The sequence below is a fragment of the Sinocyclocheilus rhinocerous genome, unplaced genomic scaffold (genome assembly GCF_001515625.1).
Source record: "Sinocyclocheilus rhinocerous isolate Xijiao unplaced genomic scaffold, SAMN03320098_v1.1 scaffold68, whole genome shotgun sequence".
Classification (NCBI taxonomy): domain Eukaryota; kingdom Metazoa; phylum Chordata; class Actinopteri; order Cypriniformes; family Cyprinidae; genus Sinocyclocheilus; species Sinocyclocheilus rhinocerous.
The window spans coordinates 929,363-949,236 of NW_015666487.1; the positions used below are offsets into that span (position 1 = coordinate 929,363).

The 19,874-nt window shown below is 37.4% G+C and overlaps 3 protein-coding genes and 1 long non-coding RNA gene across 9 annotated transcripts in view; 2 read left to right on the forward strand and 2 right to left on the reverse strand.

The window, feature by feature from the left end:
- The first annotated feature begins 50 nt into the window (after window positions 1-50).
- On the forward strand, window positions 51-6,064 carry znf395b (zinc finger protein 395b). Of its 5 annotated transcripts, none has more exons than XM_016543752.1 (11): window positions 1,152-1,266; window positions 1,443-1,447; window positions 1,536-1,653; window positions 1,744-1,889; window positions 2,318-2,421; window positions 3,404-3,603; window positions 3,718-3,818; window positions 3,994-4,249; window positions 4,442-4,531; window positions 4,627-4,745; window positions 4,960-6,064. In XM_016543752.1, the coding sequence occupies exons 3-11, from the start codon at window positions 1,585-1,587 to the stop codon at window positions 5,069-5,071; spliced, it is 1,197 nt and encodes a 398-aa protein (XP_016399238.1). In that variant the 5' UTR covers window positions 1,152-1,266; window positions 1,443-1,447; window positions 1,536-1,584; the 3' UTR covers window positions 5,072-6,064. The 5 variants fall into 5 exon arrangements, with proteins under 5 accessions (XP_016399236.1, XP_016399238.1, XP_016399235.1 ...); XM_016543749.1 differs by having other exon boundaries at window positions 1,153-1,266; window positions 2,315-2,421; XM_016543753.1 differs by having other exon boundaries at window positions 1,153-1,266; window positions 2,315-2,421; window positions 4,009-4,249.
- Window positions 6,065-7,118: 1,054 nt separating this feature from the next.
- Window positions 7,119-11,791, reverse strand: LOC107732360 (prepronociceptin-like). The gene is made up of 2 exons (XM_016543655.1): window positions 11,699-11,791; window positions 7,119-7,837 (listed from the first exon to the last, which is right to left on the reverse strand). The coding sequence occupies exons 1-2, from the start codon at window positions 11,789-11,791 to the stop codon at window positions 7,241-7,243; spliced, it is 690 nt and encodes a 229-aa protein (XP_016399141.1). The 3' UTR covers window positions 7,119-7,240.
- A 2,878-nt stretch (window positions 11,792-14,669) lies between these two features.
- On the reverse strand, window positions 14,670-17,983 carry LOC107732428 (uncharacterized). The gene is made up of 3 exons (XR_001638872.1): window positions 17,792-17,983; window positions 16,719-16,840; window positions 14,670-14,845 (listed from the first exon to the last, which is right to left on the reverse strand). It is a non-coding gene; the product is annotated as an uncharacterized LOC107732428 (long non-coding RNA).
- Window positions 17,984-18,143: 160 nt separating this feature from the next.
- The window catches only part of LOC107732427 (serine/threonine-protein kinase pdik1l-B-like), a 5,158-nt gene continuing 3,427 nt past the window's right edge, over window positions 18,144-19,874 (forward strand). Inside the window, exons 1-2 of one of the 2 annotated variants that reach the window (XM_016543760.1) lie at window positions 18,144-18,339; window positions 18,695-19,389. In XM_016543760.1, the coding sequence (XP_016399246.1) occupies window positions 18,775-19,389 (615 nt within the window). In that variant the 5' untranslated portion in view covers window positions 18,144-18,339; window positions 18,695-18,774. The remainder of the gene's footprint in view (window positions 18,340-18,694; window positions 19,390-19,874) is intronic. The other variant, XM_016543761.1, reaches the window with a different exon arrangement.

Consider the following 19,874-nt stretch of genomic DNA (forward strand, 5'->3'; position numbering starts at 1 on the left):
ACACACACACACACACACACACACACACACACACACACACACACGTAAGCTGCGCGAGCGCGACGCACAGGCCCCCGCCCCCGACTGACGGCAGAGAAGCACTGGTGAGCAGCGGACGGCGGCATCTCTCCCTACAAAAACATTCAAGGTAAAATCACTAAACACGCCGGTTTTTCAGTGACGGTATGGCAAATATTGAGTGTTTATTTTACTGCATGTCTACAGACTTTTCCCACTAAAATCATATAGCCGGTGTTTATGTGAACTGTTCTGATTTTAATCCTACCGCGGTCGTGTCGAGAAAATACGCTGTTTAAAATTATTTGTTTTAGTGTGGCAGTCTAATGCATGTGGCTTAATGGGTATTTATATCTGCATTTTCAAGAATAATGTGCACAAATGTGATTTATTGTATTGCAACTGTCTGTTGTTTTGCCTATTGGATTGTGTACATTAACGGGGGTTGAGCAAAAACTCGTGTACGCACACGTTGTTGGGCGAAGGTGTGTCCTTCGGGGAACCGAGTCAGCCAATCAGAACGCAGCTTCCGCCTCCAGTGGGAAGGTTGTTTTTTTGCTGGATGTAAACGCCCATTACGACAGTCACAGCTAAAGTATGGATCTGGATTAAACAAATGGCATAGTTTAATTTAGCTGTTCCTAATATTCAAACTAGAATAGCATTTCCTGAAGAAAATGCAAAGTGTTTGCAAGGCAGCAATTTTTAGACAAGCCTTTGTTGTCGGCTTTGGCTTTGTGTAAATGATATGCTCTCAGCAAGCATCTTATTTCCTGTCAACTTTGATCGAGGCGAGAATCACATAAGTGTAAAGGTGGATATGAGCTGGTAAATACGTTCAGAAAGCCACAATACAAATAGATGGTATATTATCAAAATAGATGAAAATACCATACAGACTTCGAATTGGTGGTTTCTAACGAATCGGTTGAGTAAATGATTCATTGAGTCACTAATAAAAGACTCGCCTACCGTGTATCCAATCAATAGTATGGAGCTATAGAACGAATCAGCGAATGAATCTTTTTAGTGAATGGATTCAAAACACTCGAGTCGCATTGATGAATCCGAACTCCGATGCGGGATTTGGATCTCTCAATGATTTCACTCCCTAAATCCGGAGTTACAGTATCTGAGAGGCTCACAGTTAGGGGGTGTGTTGCCCTAAAAAAAAAGTAAAGGCACCGAGCAATATCCGACTGCGCTGCTTATCTATATGCAAAAATCTATCGCGTGTATTCGATAAAGGTATTTTTGATTGTTACATAACATTGTTGTCTTTCTCATGTAATTCTCATATACGAGTAATTTATTTATCCTGAAAGTCTCGTATAAGTGCTTTAGTTTTTAATAGAGGGTGTTGCTTGTAAATTTAATTATTTATTTATTTTCCACGTTTTCATGGCCTCGTGGCGCTGTCGCAGAGCTTGTGAGTTGTTATAAACCAGCTTGGCGTTTAGATTAAAACATGCACTGTAAATGCACGGTGTTTTAACATGCTTTCCCCTGCTTTCTAGCTTTTTGTGCGGAGAGCCAAAGCCGACTGTTTAGCTGAGAGGGCACAGCATGGCAGCGGTGGGATCCAGAGCAGGACTAGACACGATATCGATGTGCACAGAAGGGCAGGACGGATTGGTATGTGTCATAATAAATGATGATATATAGCCCCTGTAACTTATACATAGATAAAGGCAAGTGTGTAATTGATTGTTTCCAATCCTGCAGGTCTACATGCAGTGTTGTGGCCAGGGAGAAGGGGTGGGTGTGCAGAAGAAGCTGAATGCAGGGACAGAGTGGTCAGCCGATGGAAACGCACAGCAAACAAACCTTCTATCCTTCCCACAGTCTTCCGGTGTGGACTTACCTTACAGGTTAACCTACAGATCCATTTCATCTGTCTAGTTTGTTGTCTTCTAAATATAATGTAATACCAGCCCCTTTTCACTTTAGAACAGTGATGGGCAAACTTCGCCCTTCCAGGCCACTTTCCTGCAGAGATTTGATCCAACCCTGATATGGCTCACCTGCCTGTAGCCTTCTAGTAGTCTTGAAGACAATGATTAGCTGGTTCAGGGGTGTTTGATTAGGGTTGGAGCTAACCTCTGAAGGAAAGTGGCCTGGAAGGGCTAAGTTTGCCCACCCCTGGTTTAGAATAACCCTGACTCTGATAGAGCAGAATTACTCTACAGATATTGTGTGATAATGGTGAAGCGTTATTGTGGGCAATCTTACTTCATAGATCTGTAATGCAGTGTAATGTAGTCGTGTGAAGAGTTATTTCACTGCCTTATTTCAGAAGTCCTGAGTCGGTGGAGATGGATGAGATCATGGCTGCAATGGTGCTCACCAGTCTGTCCTGCAGTCCAGTGGTTCAAAGCCCCCCGCAGAGGGACCTCCTACCAGGTGAACTGGTTTGTTTTGCAAACCACACCTTGCCAAACATGGAGCACTTCGCAGTGTATGCTTGACAAACCACTGCAGACAGTTTATTTTAAACAAAGTCTCATCAGATTCTCATCTAGTATATTTTTTTGAATTTGGTGGACATTTTTATGTTATTAATTTTACTTTTTAATTAAGTGCATCTTATATATTTTCCATGATCTAGTATAACACACAACCCAACAATTAATTGAGCAATTCTTTAGCTTTGTCAGTCTTTCCATTTTTGTATGTTTTATTATTTTGCTTTTTAATTATGCACTCAGTTAATTATATATTTTTTAGTATATTAAATGTTTCAGTTTTATTATACAGTATAAAACACAACCCAACAATTATTTTAGGATTTATATGTTTTTGTCACTCTTTATTTTTTTATTAATATCTCTTTTTAATTTTTATATTATAATTTTATTATACAGTGTAACATGCAGCCTAACAATTAATTTAGCAATTTGCTCTTTCATTTTTTTGTCTTATGAATTTCACTTTATACACTTTATATTAAATTATAGAAATATTTGATGATTATATAATATTTTATACATATATTATACAGTCCAACATACAAACCAAAATTACAACCCAACAACCTGCAACCTGTTACACATGTAATTAAAAAAAAAAAAAATTCTTATCAATTTCTCTTTGATTATACACTTATTTAATTATATAAATATTTAATTATTATATTACAATTTGATTAAACAGTCCAACATGCAACCCAACATTACAACCCAACATGTAATTGACCAATTCTGTGGTTTTCTCACTCACTTTTGTAAAAATTAGTTTTATTCATTTAACCTTTTAATCTAACATTTAATTATAAAGTGATTATATGTTTCATTAAACAGTATAACACACACCCCACCAATTAATTCAGCAACTGTATGGTTAAGCGTGTTATTCACACTTCCCCTTTTTTTGGCTGTGACTACAGGGGACATGGAGTGTTGTGGAGGTGAGCTATCTGACAGCGGCAGCAGTGGTTACTGGAGCTGGGACCACGGCAATGTCAGCACAGCCCCTTCTCCATCGGTCACCGAGATGGACAGGAGCCTGGGCCAACTGACAGACGAAGGACTGCACATGGAGCTGGACCAAGCCGCATGTGAGGAGCCGGAGGCCAGGAGGTGCAAGGTGAGAATGAGAAAACTGTCAGACTGCAGAACCTGAGGGTGAATAGACAGAGTTTTAAGCTGATGTTTTAAAAATACATGTGAGTCACTATTTGTTTTTCTTTCTCATTCTCAGAGCTTGAGCAGGGGAGCATACAGGTGTCTGTGGCCTGGCTGCGGGAAAGTGCTGACATCACGGGTTGGAATGAAACGGCACATTCGCATTCTTCACCTGGGGTGAGTATGTCCTCACACACACCAAACTCTTGGAACAACTGAGATGGCACAGGAACATTATGAAGCATCTTTAAGCAATATCAGTGTTTATGATGTTGAAAAACCACGTATAGTTCTGCAAGTTTACATTATTTACTAGGCCTGAAAATAACCTTCAAATAGTGCATTGTATTTGTTTTCTCTTAAACAGTTGGGGCTCAGAGCAGTCACATAGGGAGGAAGACTTCTACTACACAGAGGTCTCCTCAGAAGATGAGGAAACTGCACCTCCATCTCCTGCGCCATCCTTCTCCAGTGGGGCCTGGACCTCCTGCAGCTCCACACAAAGCCAATCCACCCCAGGACCCCAAGATGCTCCAGTCCAGTCAAGCCCACTCAGCCAATCAGCTCCAAGCAGCGTGTGGCAGATCCACACTGAACATCTCTATCAGGTACAGATCAGCTGAGATAATGGCTAAAATTGAGCGGTTTAATCTAAGTCTAATGAACAGATTTCATTTAATGGGTGAACTATCCCTTTATTATTGATTATAGAAAAAATCTAAATCTTGTAAAAAAAAAAAAAAAAAAAAAAACTTTGTTAAAGTGTTTTGTTTTTTCCATCACTGTGTTGTTTTCTGCAGGCCTGCGCACCCATTCAGGTGACGGTCTCTCCAGGCTCTCCCACCTTTTGTAGCTGGACCCCATCTGGTGACGTCCAGCAGAAACCTCAGGTTGGTCTGCCTCTCCAGAAGCAGTTAACGTCATAGGTGGTGCATTTTAAAACACTTTATGCCATCTGTCCTTTTATTACTATGTTGATCTGTAGATTCCAGCATTTCGCAGCCGGTCAGTGAGTGTTGGAGAACAGTGGCTACAGAGGAACAGCGCCCCCACCAGATCACAGACCATGAGTGCATCTCCCTCCAGAGGGCACTGTTCATTCAGGTATTATTAATGATCATGCTCCGTTAAATGCTGCCCTCTGTAGCTAAGTAAAAGATCTCTAAGCAAAGATAATTCTGTTAGAGCAGTTAACTTAGTATGTTTTGAAGTCGTAAATATTAATATGACTGATCATTCTGACTACAGTATGTTACACCACAAAACAACTGTACATTTAAATTTTTTCAATGTGTATTTATCCTTTTTATGTCCTCAGGAAGGGCCGAGGTGAGGCCAAAAAGTGCCGAAAAGTGTACGGCGTGGAGCGGAGGGACCAATGGTGCACTGCCTGCCGCTGGAAGAAAGCCTGTCAGCGGTTCCCAGACTAAACAAAAAAAGACTTTAGGAGACAAGGAAGAATCTCCATTTTCTTTCTTTCCTCCAACTCTTTTCCTGCACTGTAGAGGACCCGTCTTTTCACTTTTCTACCTTTTTTGTTTTCCTTTGAGTTAAAGTGCTTTTGTTATGTTTTCCCCCAGACACGCTGGCACTAGCTGTTGAGACTGTGAGAGTAGTAGGATCCCAACCCTTCGAAGGTGAATTCTGCCCTCTCACGAGACTAAAGTGTAATCCTCTATCTGATCGAGGTGTTTTTCTACCCTAGTCCTGCACTTCATCCATACCTGACATATTTAAGTGATTGTTGTATACTGTGGACATTGTATTGCTTTGAGTATTTTCATGATGTTTTTCTATTGCCGTTTTGTTAGCCTGAAAGGTGTAACAGTGAAATGTTATGTATTGTCTTTTTTCTACGCATTTACCCTGGATTTATTCACAACTTTTGAGTTGCGCAAAGTTTGACTGAGGTCGTATGCCATAGCGCTTCCTAATCAATCTACACTGCCAGATATAAAGCTACAGTGGTGTCGAGGGAAAGATGTGAATGATGCTGGCCACATTGGTGGCCACAGTATGTTGTCTGATGGAGATAAAAGTGCAGCTATAACCTTTTGATTGAATACCAAAGTGCTATTGCAAAGAGTTAAAGGGAGCTTGACTGAATATTGCCCGGAGAATAGATCGGGCTTGTTTCCTTTTGTACGTTTCTTGTCATCCTTCCAAAAAGTGTTAAGGTCTTGTTACAATACTGGAATCATCCCCTTGATAATATCTAAAAGGATTTGAAAGCGTAACATCATACTGAAAAAAAAATTATGTATGATTAAAAGACACAAGATAAAATAAGCAAATTTCAAAAGCTTGTCATTTGTGCATGACAAATAACAAGAACAATGTAAAATTATTTTATTGGCCTTTTGTGTGCATTTCATGTACAAGTGGAGAGGATTAAAAGAAAAAAAAAACTCGCTTTCCAAAAATGCTTGCAGAATGTGTTTGAAATGAAAAATATTCACAAATCCAAGATGTCTACACACAAAATCGTACATGTATATGAAGGATACTGTAAAGTACACTGAAAGCCTATCTGCTAGTTATTTCTTTACATTGTGGGGGTGTCAGTTTTCAAAACTCATAATGTGAGGGAGAGTGTCAGGCACTAAAGATGACCTCAGTCGTATATGTTCATGCATAAACAAATGCAGAAAGCTGGAACACATGCTAAACCGAAATGCCGTTATCACCAGGTTTAACCAAACAATTAAAGGCGCCATTGCACCAAACTGATTTATAAATATAATGACTATGAATTGTTTTCAAATTCAAACTGATTTTCTGAACACTCCTAATGTTTTATTGTTAGGACAAACTGGGTAATCCCGCTCCCAAACTCACGCCACTGGCAGAAAGCCCCCCCCCAACGTTTTCTGATTGGCTAACATGCACGGGCCGAGGTTTTGATTACAAAGCATAAAGTTGTCGTCTATTTTTTTTTTCGTGGTATTGCACAAAAATTCGCAGCATAATTTCGAGTGTACACCCTAGGGGGCAGCATCGATCCATAAAACGTCAAAACAGCCCATAGAGATTATCGTTCTTTCAATATTGTGCTACATATAATCAACTATTGATTTTGATAACTCGTTTGATTGCTCTAGTAAATTTTAAGACAGTTCTATACATCAAGGACGTGTGCAAAACAACCAATCTTAGCACAATACAGTGTGCAAGGTTAAAATATAAAGTGCTTTTCTCTCAAACAGAACAAACCCCATACTTTTACTACAAGCCATTGCTCTCATTTGTAACTGATTCACGTGCTCAATTCAAGTTTCACTGCTTTGCCTTTTATTTTATTTTCACAATGCTTCAAGGTTAATTCTAGGAGTTTTGATTCTGTAATGAACAATCAGTTCTCATCAGCAACATTTGTCCTAACGACTTGATCGAGATGTTTTTGATGTCAGGAACGGCACTGTCAACGGAAATGTCAATGATAAAAACCAACGCTTTACAAAATATTCCTCTTCTTTGATTAAACACAGATTTAGCTAGTTCTGGGCTATGGTGCATGATAGATGTTCACAGTTACTGATGGTTGATGAGCAGTTGAGCTGAGGTAAGTGAAAAGACCAAGGCCTGTGCTCTAAGGCCAGCTAAACTTCATCCTGTCTCCGGATTCTGGTGGAGAGGTTGCTGATGAGACCTGAACGCCCCGAGCGACCCGTCAAGCTCAGGTACTGCCTCAGTAGCTGACTCACACGCTTCTGGTTGTTCCACTTGCGGGCAGATTTCCTTATCCCTATGAAGCCACCGTAGCGTTTCTGCAAAGGCCTTCCGGAGCTCACCAACTTCCGGAAACCGTGACGACCTTTCATAAAGCCTCCAAATCGCTTGGATATGCTTGCGGCTGCTTCACCGCTCTTCTCTTCTCCTACACCATCCTGGTCCTCCTCTGTCCTCGGGTCAAAGTCCGGGTCATATGAAATTTCCAGTTTCTCCTCCTCCTCTGAAGGCTGCTGGCTGCGGAGCGCTTGCGCGGCATGTCGAAACCGCTCCAAAGCCTCAGTATACTCAACACCATTGTCATTTTCTATGCTCACTGTGGCCAGAGGCTCCGCTTCATCATCAGAGCGCTTTGATGTTTTCTCCTCCTGTAATGGTAGTGGAAGCTGGTTCAGACCTGCTGCCCAGTAACACAAATCCCAGGTCAATGCAGGAGATGCCTGTGCTTCACATTCCAGGATACATATCTGCAAAACAGCGGAGATTTTTTTACATGACAAAACATTTTTAGAGTAGAAAATGTCCTTATATAATATTGACAAATATTGGTTAAATTGTACTGAACATGCTCTCTCTATTAAAAAAAATACAGTAAAAACAGTAATACTGAGAAATATTTGATATTTTCAAATAACTGTTTTCTATTTTTATATATTTTAAAATGTAATTTATTCCTGTGGTGGCAAAGCTGATTTTTTTTAGCAGTCATTGCTTCAGTCTTCAGCGTCACATGATCCTTCAGAAGTTATAATATGCTGATTGGTGCTCAAGAAACATTTCTTATTATTATCAATGCTGAAAACAGTAGTGCTGAATTCTTTAATAAAGTTCAAATGACAGAAAAGCATTTATTTGTAAAAAAAAAAAAAAAAAAATCTTTTGTAAAATTATATAAAAATGTCTTTATTCATGTTTTGTATGTTTTATTTATATTTTTTATTTGCTTCCTGTATCATTTTAGATCATTATAAAAATAATAAATGTTTTCCTTTGTTAGAAATGTATCATGTTTTTATTAATGATTGAATTTGCCCTTTCTAATAAAAAAGCTCAGTATAAAAAATTCCTAGTGGCACAATACTGCACGCAAACGGTCTAACCACTGCAATGGGGTGTGAAATAATATGTGGCATTGGTGCAAGAAATGATATGATAATTGAGTGACTAGAATGGGATAAAAATCATCATTTTGTATGTGATCAGCTGTAGACAAATGCAGGTTCTTTCCACAAAATGTTCATGTGATGCCCTTTTTAAGGACGGCTAGCCTTTTTTTAATCTCCCATTTATAGGGAGAAAACCATAAATTGTATAGGGGCTTATAACAGTGGAGTGAAACTAGACGTTGAATGCATGGAAAGTACTAGTCCACAGCGAAATGTAATGTTGATGGCAAATGAAAAACATTCAGATAGAAGATAGTTATGAAATACAGATGTGTTTCGGAACACATGCATGCATACTTTTAAAAATAAAGGTTCTTTATTGGCATAGATGGTTCCATTAAGAACTTTCAATATAAATGGAACCTTTCCATTGCACAAAGTTATTTATAGTGGAAAAAGGTTCTTTAGATTTTTAAAATGTTCTTCACACAAAGAAAGAAAAAAGGCTTACAATAAAATATTCTTTGGGGAACTAAAAATGGTTCTTCTGTGAAACCCCCTTTTTTGGATGTGAGTGTGAATACACTATATTCTAAGTCTTTGTATGAATCTGTTGATGAAATTTTAACGTCTGACACCACTGTGGTGTCACAGAGCAAAAGCATGCCCACAGGGACCCATCTGGTCATGGCAAGAGCGCCTCCACCAAGTGTCAATCACTCCTACCCACAACATCAGCAGCTGACGGCACCACTGCAGCCAATTATGGGCAGACATATATAATATATGAGCACCAAATCAGCATGATTTCAATGATTTCTGGAGTAATGGCTGCTGAAAATATAGCTTTGCCATCACAAGAATAAATAGCATTTTAAAATATAGCCTTTTTAAATTAAAAAATATGTAAATTTTAAAATTATAATAATACTTAATATTACTGTTTTTAACTGTATTTTTTTGATCAAATAAATGCAGCCTTTGTGATCAGAGACATGAAAAATATTGAAAGTGAAAAAAAGTATTTTCATACATTTTCTAATTATTTGAATGAACATTTGCCAATGATCCATGATCTAATTGAGGAATATTCTTAATAAAACATTAAATAATACCAAGCAAATCTATTTTTCCCCACTCTTTCACTTTCTTTTTCTATTAAAAGGTTCTGATATTTATGAACATTCATGGAGCTTTACCATTACACAAAAAGGTTCTTTATAGTGGAAAAGTGTTTTTTTTATATTTTTTAAAATGTTCTACACACTAAGAAAAAAAAAATGGTTCTCCTTCTGCGAAAACAGCATTTTGGAACCTTTTATAAGAGTGTTCCTGAATCTATAAACGTTGAAAACACTTGGTCTAGTACATTTCACAAGGACGTTCACAGGTTTGTATGTGCGCATTTGCCAATTTGACCTGTAGCTATAATCAGCTCTGGAAACACCTTTTTTAACCTATGTCAATCAGCTAAACGAATTCCTGCTAATCCCAGATATTAGGACTGATAATCAGGCATTTTAAAGATAAACCCAGAAATGGGTCCAGTTTTCCCTAAAGCCAAACACATGTGCTTAGAGATAAGATCACCTTACGACAATCACAATGAACACAGAACCCTCAAAGTGAATCAAACATATTTGAAAAATTCACACATGAAAGTATAAGGTAATGATCACCACCACTACTGTCACCACTGAAACGTCAAAATTGGCAAGCCACCATCTGTTTTTTTTCCCACACATACTGAAGTTCATTAAGGAAACTCATCATAGGCCCTAATTAATGTCTGAATTAGTGTGTGTGGCATAATGAGAAGGAAATGAGTGCGGGAGAGAAAGAGCGGGAATGCAGTTTCCATCAAACTCTGACTCACGCACTGCGCCAGCACACATTAAGTCACGACTGCATTAGGAGAGAAACGCACACATGTACACTCATCTCTAAAAGCTTTCTTTGATGAAAGCCAACAAAAATCTTTCGCTGAACTCCAGAGCAGTGATGAAAAGTTGACAATAAAAGCACGTTGAGATGTCTCTGCTCAGTGGGCATATAATTATAGCCCCTAATGTGGACATGGGTATCCAGAGCACTCTGAGAGAAGGACTACCAGACTACCACTACAAAAAAGTTTTCCAACCAATTAAATCTCTTGCATCATTAATACAGTTCAATTTGGAGTGGTTTGATGGAACTTTTTTACGATCATCCCCTGCTACAGTCTCTTATTATACCGGAGATAATGGAAAACATGAAAACAGCTGGAGGGAAAGTGCAAAAGCATCAACCTCAGCAACTGTCATCTGCAATACTAATACTGTGCCTATTATTTAGCAGAGAGATAGAAGTGTCCTGTTTGACCTGTAAGGTACTTGTAGACCCCAATTTCTAGAATGCGTAAGGATATACAGTATGTCTTTAAAATATATATGATACACATAGTTCCAAACTCTAAGACTTTCTATCTTGAGTGTTTTTTTTTTCTGTCCATACAATGAAAGTTAGTGGGGTCCAGTGTTGTTTTGGTAACTTTCTTTTTCTGGACAAAAAATTTGGGACAACATGAGGGTGAGTAAATGATGACAAAATTTTAATGTTAAAGTAGTGTTGAATAACAAGCTACTCTTAGCTATATTACGTACAAAAAAAGATAAATAGGCAATATTTTAAATGCAATTATATATATGTGTGTGTGTATACATATACACACACACATATGATGCTTTAATTGATCATTTTAAATCAAAGTTGTAATTTTTTTTTGTCTAGTTAAGTCAACTAATTTATAGAGCATAAACCGAGGTTGAGCTGAAGTTCTGTTCAGTGTAGAAGCAAATAAAATAAAACATAAATAGATGAATAATATGAGAAATAAATGAAAAGAATAAAGCAATAGATAAAATACTGATCCATAATTAGGGGTTTTGTCCACATCATGAAAGATGGTTGTTTTTGAACCCCATTGACTTTTATAGTTTGGACAAAAAGGTTTGGATTGAAATGAAGGTGAGTAAATGATGACAAAATATTCAGGGGGTGAATTTTTGAGTGAATGCCTGTGAGTCCTAATGCAGTGCTCATAGAGGAGGTGCTCTGTCTGCAGTCTTTGAAGGGAACGCGACTAATCTGATTTGATTTGGTCTGCTCGCCCTCTCCTACAGCCACCTGATCGTATCACCTCCACGGCAAACACCAAATCCCATTCTCATTCTGTTCCCGCACCGTGGCTGAAATCACCACCAGATTCTGGAAAAGTTGCTTTTCTTTCTGTTTTTTGTTTTTCCCATTACCATTTTCGTTGGTCAACTGTGTCATGACATGTCAAGAATGAGCAAATAATAATTACTTTTGTTTGTTTGCTCCACAGTAGATGGAAGGAGGACCATGACCTCTTTTTCATTTCTCATCCACATTAATATCATCCCCTGAATGAGAAGGCGCTTCATCTCGGATTTATTACGCAGTAATTGATAGCTCACCTGTTTGCTATATCTAGCAATTTTTTTGTCCTTCGTAATAGCATTGTATAAAAATAATCTAGGCTCTTCTCATTGTCATAACCATTTCCGTTGAGGAATGGGGGATCCGCATGGTTACTTTAATTGAGAGCACAATGATTGCCAGAGGGCTCAGAGTCTGCAGTCCCGTTGCAGATGATCATGGTTCCCCTCCACACACACTGCCTCTTCACCGGCAGAACAGCAGCAATCATTGCATTATCCTCCCCGTGGCCATGACAATGAGCTGAGAATTTACCATAAAAAGATGGGGGGAGGGAGTAAAAAGTTTCTTTCTTTATTTATTTTTGAAGGATTATCGGCATGATATTTCAATTGCGAGGAGAAAATGCAATAAATGCCACTGTCACCGCCATTTAAATCAAAAGCAGTGGTGAAAGTAAATAGCCAGATGCATATATTCGACCGTTTGACTCACGGAAAGTCACAATTTCTTCACAGTGTTTGCGATTTCCAAATCAAAATGAAACAGGCTTCAGAAAAAGTTGTTTTTGAATAATAATGCTCGCACTGAGCTGTAGAGGTGTATTATGAAATTTCTATGCATGGCATATAATCCACCATATAAGAATGCACTAAGCAGTATTCAGGATGGCTATTGTATGATAGAAATACTATGACACTGTATATAGTCCAAGTTCAGAAGCAGCTGAGATCATGTGGATGGAATAAAATACAATCAATTAAGTGTCACAATTATGCATAATTACAAGCAATAGAAAAAGTGAACACCAGATATGGCAGCTTTGACCTACTGGTTCTATCTGAGTGATTCTTTGATTCTGTGCAATTGTTTTTGTCATTGCAATTAATATTGAACATGTTGCTCAAGCTTAAATGTTGACAGCTTCTGGAAATCCAGAGCATTAATTGATTTAATAGATTTTCTCTTACCCGTGTAAGAGAATACAACTCTAATTGATAGATGTATGTAATTATGCATGCAACACTTCTGCTCTAATGGATTTTATTAATCAATTGAACATGGCTCAGGTAATTCATCTGAGGAAAACTAGTCTCCCTAATGCAGTGCAAAGTTTTAAAATAATTACGCTAAATTAGACAAGCAGCTTTCATGTTTAAATTCATAGAGGATTGTTGCATGAATTTTGCATGATTGTTCCAAATTTTTGAATTTGGAAGATTTATTTAGATGTGGTGTATGCCTAGAGTTTGCCTTAGTCCAATGATGCAAGCAAAATAAAAGACCTATTTAAACTTTTCATAAATTGATTCAAAATATATGTGCAAATTTCCATGTATGAATACATGAAGACATTTTGCAGGCCTTAAAAAGATATTGGATTGCTTCTATACAGAGAGTATGAAGTGCGTCACAGAATATGAAAATAATGGAAATCAATAAAGTTTAAAAAAATCAATCAATCAATCAATCAATCAATATATATATAAAATCTGAAATTCAGCTTTATCTAGCTTGACATAGGTTAATTTTCATAATTAAATATGGTTTGATCATTTTTTTTGCATTGTTATATGATATATTCTTTATAAAACAAATACTTAAACAATAAACCATAATTAAAAATAAATAAAAAAATGTTGTTAACATAATATCAACATACTGATAGCAGTTAATATTTGTTCCTTGCCTTCACAAAAAAAACTTGGATTATGGGTAAATGATTAAACCATGCAGCATACAGTATAGATATACAGTATATGATATACCGTCTTTTTTATTAGTGATCGTGTTATTTAGTAGTGTAAATTAATTGTCATCCTAAAAGCAAGAAACATTCATATTAACGAATAGCGCACTTGTTGCTATTCTGCACAGGCTGTAATTACATGAAATACTGGAATGAACATTATGCACAAAATGCTATGCTAGTTGATTAAAGGGAGTCTCAGTGGACACATTGTGTAAGTTTAGTTTAATTACTGCAAAAAATAAAAAATAAATAAATAAATTAGAAGTAAACGGAGAGACAAAATAGCTGTGCTTCCCTCATCACTGACTTCAAACAGTGCACTCAGGTCTCTGTGATCAAAGCTTTGAATGAAATACATTTGTCTAGCACTGTCGTCTACAGTGATATAGTGTTATATGCAATTTCAACCAATTTTTAGTGGAGTAATAATTTTGAAAGAGTTTGTAACACTACACCTCCAAAACAAACATAATCCAGACATATTCTGTTTTGTTCTTACACAGAAATACATCATTTGAAAAAGTAGCTTATTAAACATAAAATTTAATAAAGGCAAATAAAAACTTTACAAGCAAGCAAGCAAAAAACAAAACAAAAAAACACTAGGATAATGTCAGTTAACTGGTAGCCATGAAGATGATTAATGCAGAAAAGCTATGAGTAATGGAAAAAAGATTATTTACAGAGCAGCGCTAATCATTAAAACGTCATCCAGGGACCTTGTCACATTAATATTAGCCTAATCTCACTGCCATAAGAAAAACATAGACTGGGATGAACTGCAGTCACTTTTGCTTAAACAAATATTAATATTAATAGACAAGCAAAAAAAAAAAAAAAAGTGAGTAATCTCAAAATATTTGTCACATCAGGCAAAACAAAACAAAAACAACAACTGACCCAACAAAACTGGTATAATCTGCATTCTTTCACTGTGGAATAAGAATCAATACAAAAATACAAAAGAGGTATCACATGACACCATGTTTTACCTGCCGTCTGTGATAAGGGGTTGCTCTCAGTCTCTCTCTCACTTTCGGTCTTGAGGTGTGGCGGTTATGTCCAATCTTCAGCTTCTTGGTTTGTTCAACTGCTTGCCTGCTCCCTTTCTCTCCCCTCTTATAACGGCACACCCCTTCCTCTGGTTCAGCCCCCCCCAGTGTCTGTGGATGGGGCTACACCAAGGCAGGGTATTACGCACAACCTGGACAGCCATACAACCCTTAGTCAAGGCTGACGTACAAGACACTACCAACGTCACCTCTTTCCCCACCCCAGAAGATATGACCTGGGCTAAAAATACACATCATTCAATTTGTAACGGACTAAAAATTCATTGGTTTTATCCAATGGCATATTGACTGTATATGTCCAAACATAGTTCCCATCAATTAACTGATGATCAGAAACGTAGATAACGTGCCTTTAACAAGCTAATCGCTGGCTTGGGAGTGCGAATTGCAAATTAAGCTCGAAATGCAATTTACAGTTGAGCGGTTCATACAGGAAAAAAAAAGGCAAAAAGAAGTCTCAGTGGATGATGAGACTTCACATCCACCGCAAAGGAAAGACAGGATTGTGCCAACAAGAATATGAGGAGAACACTAACAGAAAGAGTTATGAATCATACAGCTATACAAATAACTTGCTTTCATGCAGCATTTAAATAAAATGCATTTTCTTTTCGGTCAAATTGAGCTCATATCTCAGCCTTCAAACAGCTGAGTTCAGTTGGCTCCTTCTCAGTTTATAAGTTGCAATTTCAATTGGAACTGAATAGAATTGGCAACACTCCACATGAAGTTAAAATGAAATTTAAATATGAATGACAGAAAAAGGAATTTACCGAATTGCTATTCTGAGAAAATCAATACAGGTAATGCATTTTGGGGAATGAAGTGTTTTTCCACTCTTGTCCGCAAAGGTTCATTTACTAAATATGATGAAATATATACCAATTGCTATAAGTGACATTTAAAATTCTATCTGTACTGTAGGTCCTATAGAGTAGTATGGGGCTAGCAATGCCAAGGTTGTTTTGATTCACAGAGAATGCATGAACTAATAAAACATATCACTTAAATGCAATGTAAGTTGAATAAAAGCATCTGCCAGATGTGTAATGTAAATATCTATAAACTTTAACATCTTTCAAAACCATCAAAGGTTGTCTAAATTCGATTTCCTTTTATTCAAATTTGAATTGGAATTCAAATCGGTTTGCTAATTTCAAGACCAGAACTAAACCAGCATAAACCAGCTTGGACCTTGTCTTTCCAGCAGGGATGGTGGAGTCTTATACAATGAGCATATATGAGCATGCAAGCAATAAAAAAACAAAAAAACACACAAAGTCCTAAAAAAAAAACCCACCTCAACCAAAGCATTGAGGAAAATTGAAATACTGTAACATTGTGTTCTAGCTGATAATTACTTTGAATGGGCATATATAATTGTAAGTGGTTCAGCATTAGGAAAAGCCTGCTGAAAAATAAACTCATTTGGGTAAGACCAGTAGCTAATATAGGTCTGAATAAGAGCACCCATTAAGTTACAATAGCTTGCTTTGATCTCCCTAATCATGTCATTTCAGAGGCTGTTAAATAACATGGATTAGATGCAAAAATAAACACAGATCCTGATTTGTAATTAATCTCTAAATGAACATAGTGATTATACAAAACATGTGTCACTGAGGAAATGAACCAATAAGCATCACAATTATTAATGTGATGCGTCCAATATTCAGTCTTTGATAACTCATTCCTAAATCATAAACAACCCAAATAACCCATCACCTGAGTCCCTGTCCCTCGCATTTGCATACTGTTCCATGCAGTAAGACTGGAATTAAAGATTATTCAAAAACAAACAGAAATGCGCCATGCCGCTATAAAGGAACTCATCAGATTCTGTGCCACATCATATTACAGCAGTGGATGAATCACGGAACCAGCAGCTGAATGCATTGTGGTGAGATACCACCTCAGAGTAAAATTTAAGTCAGTTCTACGCAAGATATGCAATTATACGAGTGGGCTTATTCACCTCCGTGATGCAGAATGATCGGGGGCCTCTCTGGTCAATGTTGTTTCATTCCCTTCATCATTCCAGGGCAAAGTTTTATTGTTATATGAGGCGATGAAGAGTGCTGAGGCATGTCCATGTCCCTGTGGGAGACACCACTATGTTTTATGGGAGGCCCTTGGCAATAATTTCCAATGATGACTATTAATACTAGACACTTAATTGATTTCAGCAGAATAACCCAAAGATATGATTCAATATAAGAAAATATGTGAAATACAAAGCCTGTGGATGAGAGATCCAATTTTGAAAGAAGTTTCAATCAAAGTTGTATTTATTCACATATTGTACATTTATTTGAATAAATTAAGAAAAAAATGATATAGTTCTGAAAAGACTAGGAAATGTAGCACACAAAAACCAAGCTGGAACATATCTCAGGACACTAATTGGATGAGGAATGAGAAATTCTTTGGTTACTGGTAAGACATAGGTGCTGCTATAGTTAGCAGAGATATAAAATAAGAAGAAAATAATTGGTTGAGTATTTTCTGTAATGTGAGAATGTGGGAGTGACAGCCTGGTCAGACAGTCAAGGGATGTTCTTGGGTTATCATGGAGGTTTCCTTAACTGTGTCTGACATTAGGTAACTTTAGGCAAGCATTAAAGAGCCACCTTGTGTCAGTGGTTTTATCACATTTTAAAAGTTGGAAAGAGTTAGATTCTTATGGGGGATTTTAGTGTTTTTAACCCAAAATTGCTATAAAAAAAGTTTAATCCTACCTTTAGAGTTGGATAATCCTTGATTCTAACAGGGTGTATAGCGGAGACCAGGGCTAGCTGTAAAAACAGCTTCAAAGCTTCTACGTTTTGTCACAATAAACCCAGTATGGGGTAAATTGTCACAGTGGAACCTGCGTAGGCTTTTCGGTTAAATTTAAAAAGCGACAGAGTAAAAGGAAATGAAGTAAATGTCAAGTAATTGTTTAACTAACAAATCGTATAAATGTACAGCATTTAAAACATGTGACAACTTGCCCCAACACGATTTTTAAGTAAACTACTCTGAGTACACCGTTCAAAATCCACCTACCTTCATTATGTAGCTGTGTCTTGTAAATGTATGCATGTTTTTTGTGCTCACTTGTTTGCCCAACAGCTGTGGGAAAAATCTTATTATACCTAATCTTAAACTTGGAAATTCAACAAAATATTATTCATTTGGGTTTTGAGCACATTTGTGTAATGTTTTTTTTTTTTACTCATAACTCTATAGTTATGGAGATTTAGTCGCAGTCGGGCTGTAATGATTAATTATGATGACAGTGTTATTACTGGTCACTTTTGAATCGGTGTTGTGACGTTCTCGTATCTTATTGGTGACCGCGGTCAACTGCAACGGCATTGACCAATAGAAACGCAGAACAGCACCAGACGCGCGAAGATCTAAAAAATACGGAAGTATTATTACGGAAATGCTGTTTACGTTGTACGTTGTTATGTTGCTGTTCAAGTTGTTATAATTATATAAGTGTGTTGAGATAGCACGTTGTTAATACGTTTTTATATTATTATATTAATTATACTTGGATCAAAAAAAACTTTGAGCAACGACACTTTCCGTTTGCTGCAGTTTCATGGGTAAGTTCATTCAGTTTGTTGACAGACAAAAAGCAACAGGAGTGTAAATGCTGAAATAATTTGATTGCGTCTATCTTTCTGCTATTGTAAAGGAAGATGAATATTTATATAATAAGACAAGTAATTTAATCCTGTATTGTTAATAAGAACTGTAACATTTTTACAGCTGAGTTGTCCAGTTAAAGGGCTTTGTGTACATTTTAATATCTGTGTGTTTGTGCGCGCGCGTATGTATGTATGTATGTATGTATGTATATATTGTGTGTATATATATAGAGAGAGATAGGTGTATACACACAATATATCTATCTATGTAGTTATTGTAACTAATTTTATTTTACTCTTGTAATATCAGAACAATGAAATAAAACACTCAATACTTGAGAACGCCAGCGAATCTCGTATTTGATGCAGTGAACAACAAAGGCTGCTAGGATGGATGATATCTACACTTTACAACAGGAATTGGGACGAGGCAGCTATGGAGTGGTCTTCAAGGGACGTGTAACAGAGACTGGCTGTTGGGGCGAGAGGGGCGACACGGTGGCCATTAAACGTCTACCATGTTGTAGCCCAGAGAGTATAGAGCTCTACCTGCAGGAACTGTGGGCTATGAGAATCACAGCACGAAACCACCCCAATGTCATCGCTCTATACAACTGCCTCTTACAGACTGGACCTAGAACACTGCAACCCCTGAAATCAGGGAGGCTTCCTTTGGATTTAGTGGAGAGTGCTCTCAAAGGGAGAGTGGTGGACAAAGACTCAAAAACCCAAGTGAGGAATCCCTCCAGGTCAAAGAGGAGGCTGATGTCCACAGAGGAGGTTCCCAGGCGCTGCTTTGCCCTTTGGTTGGTGATGGAGTACTGTGAAGGAGGGGATTTGAGCCAGTACATCCTATCCAGGCCGCCAGATGCTGAGTGCAACTATGCAGTGCTTCAACAACTCGGCAGTGCCATTGCGTTCCTGCACAGGCATGGAATAGTGCACCGTGATATAAAGCCAGATAATGTTCTTGTCTGTCTTACTAAAACGGGACCGGTCATGAAGGTACAAAAAGGATGCAATTTAAATAAATATTTTTATATCAAATTATTCTTTTACTGCAATGTTACAAGCATGTACATCTAAGAAACAATAATATTGGTTAAAATGCTAATGTCTTATGGAGTCAAACTAAGTGCAATTGTCATGGGACCGAATCCGATTTGCATTTGTACAAGCTTTCATGTTGCTTTTGAAATGGTCTATACTGCTTTTAGCGCCACATTGTCTTTTTTTCTACCCCTTTCCCTTTTTATTGAATTTTTATTAGACCGGAGGCATGTAAAGTGTTCCACTTATAATTTGGCTGTGATAAATAACAAAGCATTACAAAAGTACTTTTGAACTTCTATTTGCATGATAGACAAAGCCTTTGGTATTGCCCTACAACATAAGACACAATTCATGGTTTGAAGTGCCCGGAGAACATTTTATGCGATGGATGATAAGAAAATGTATTTGGATTATTGCTGGTCTGGATTATTCCCCCC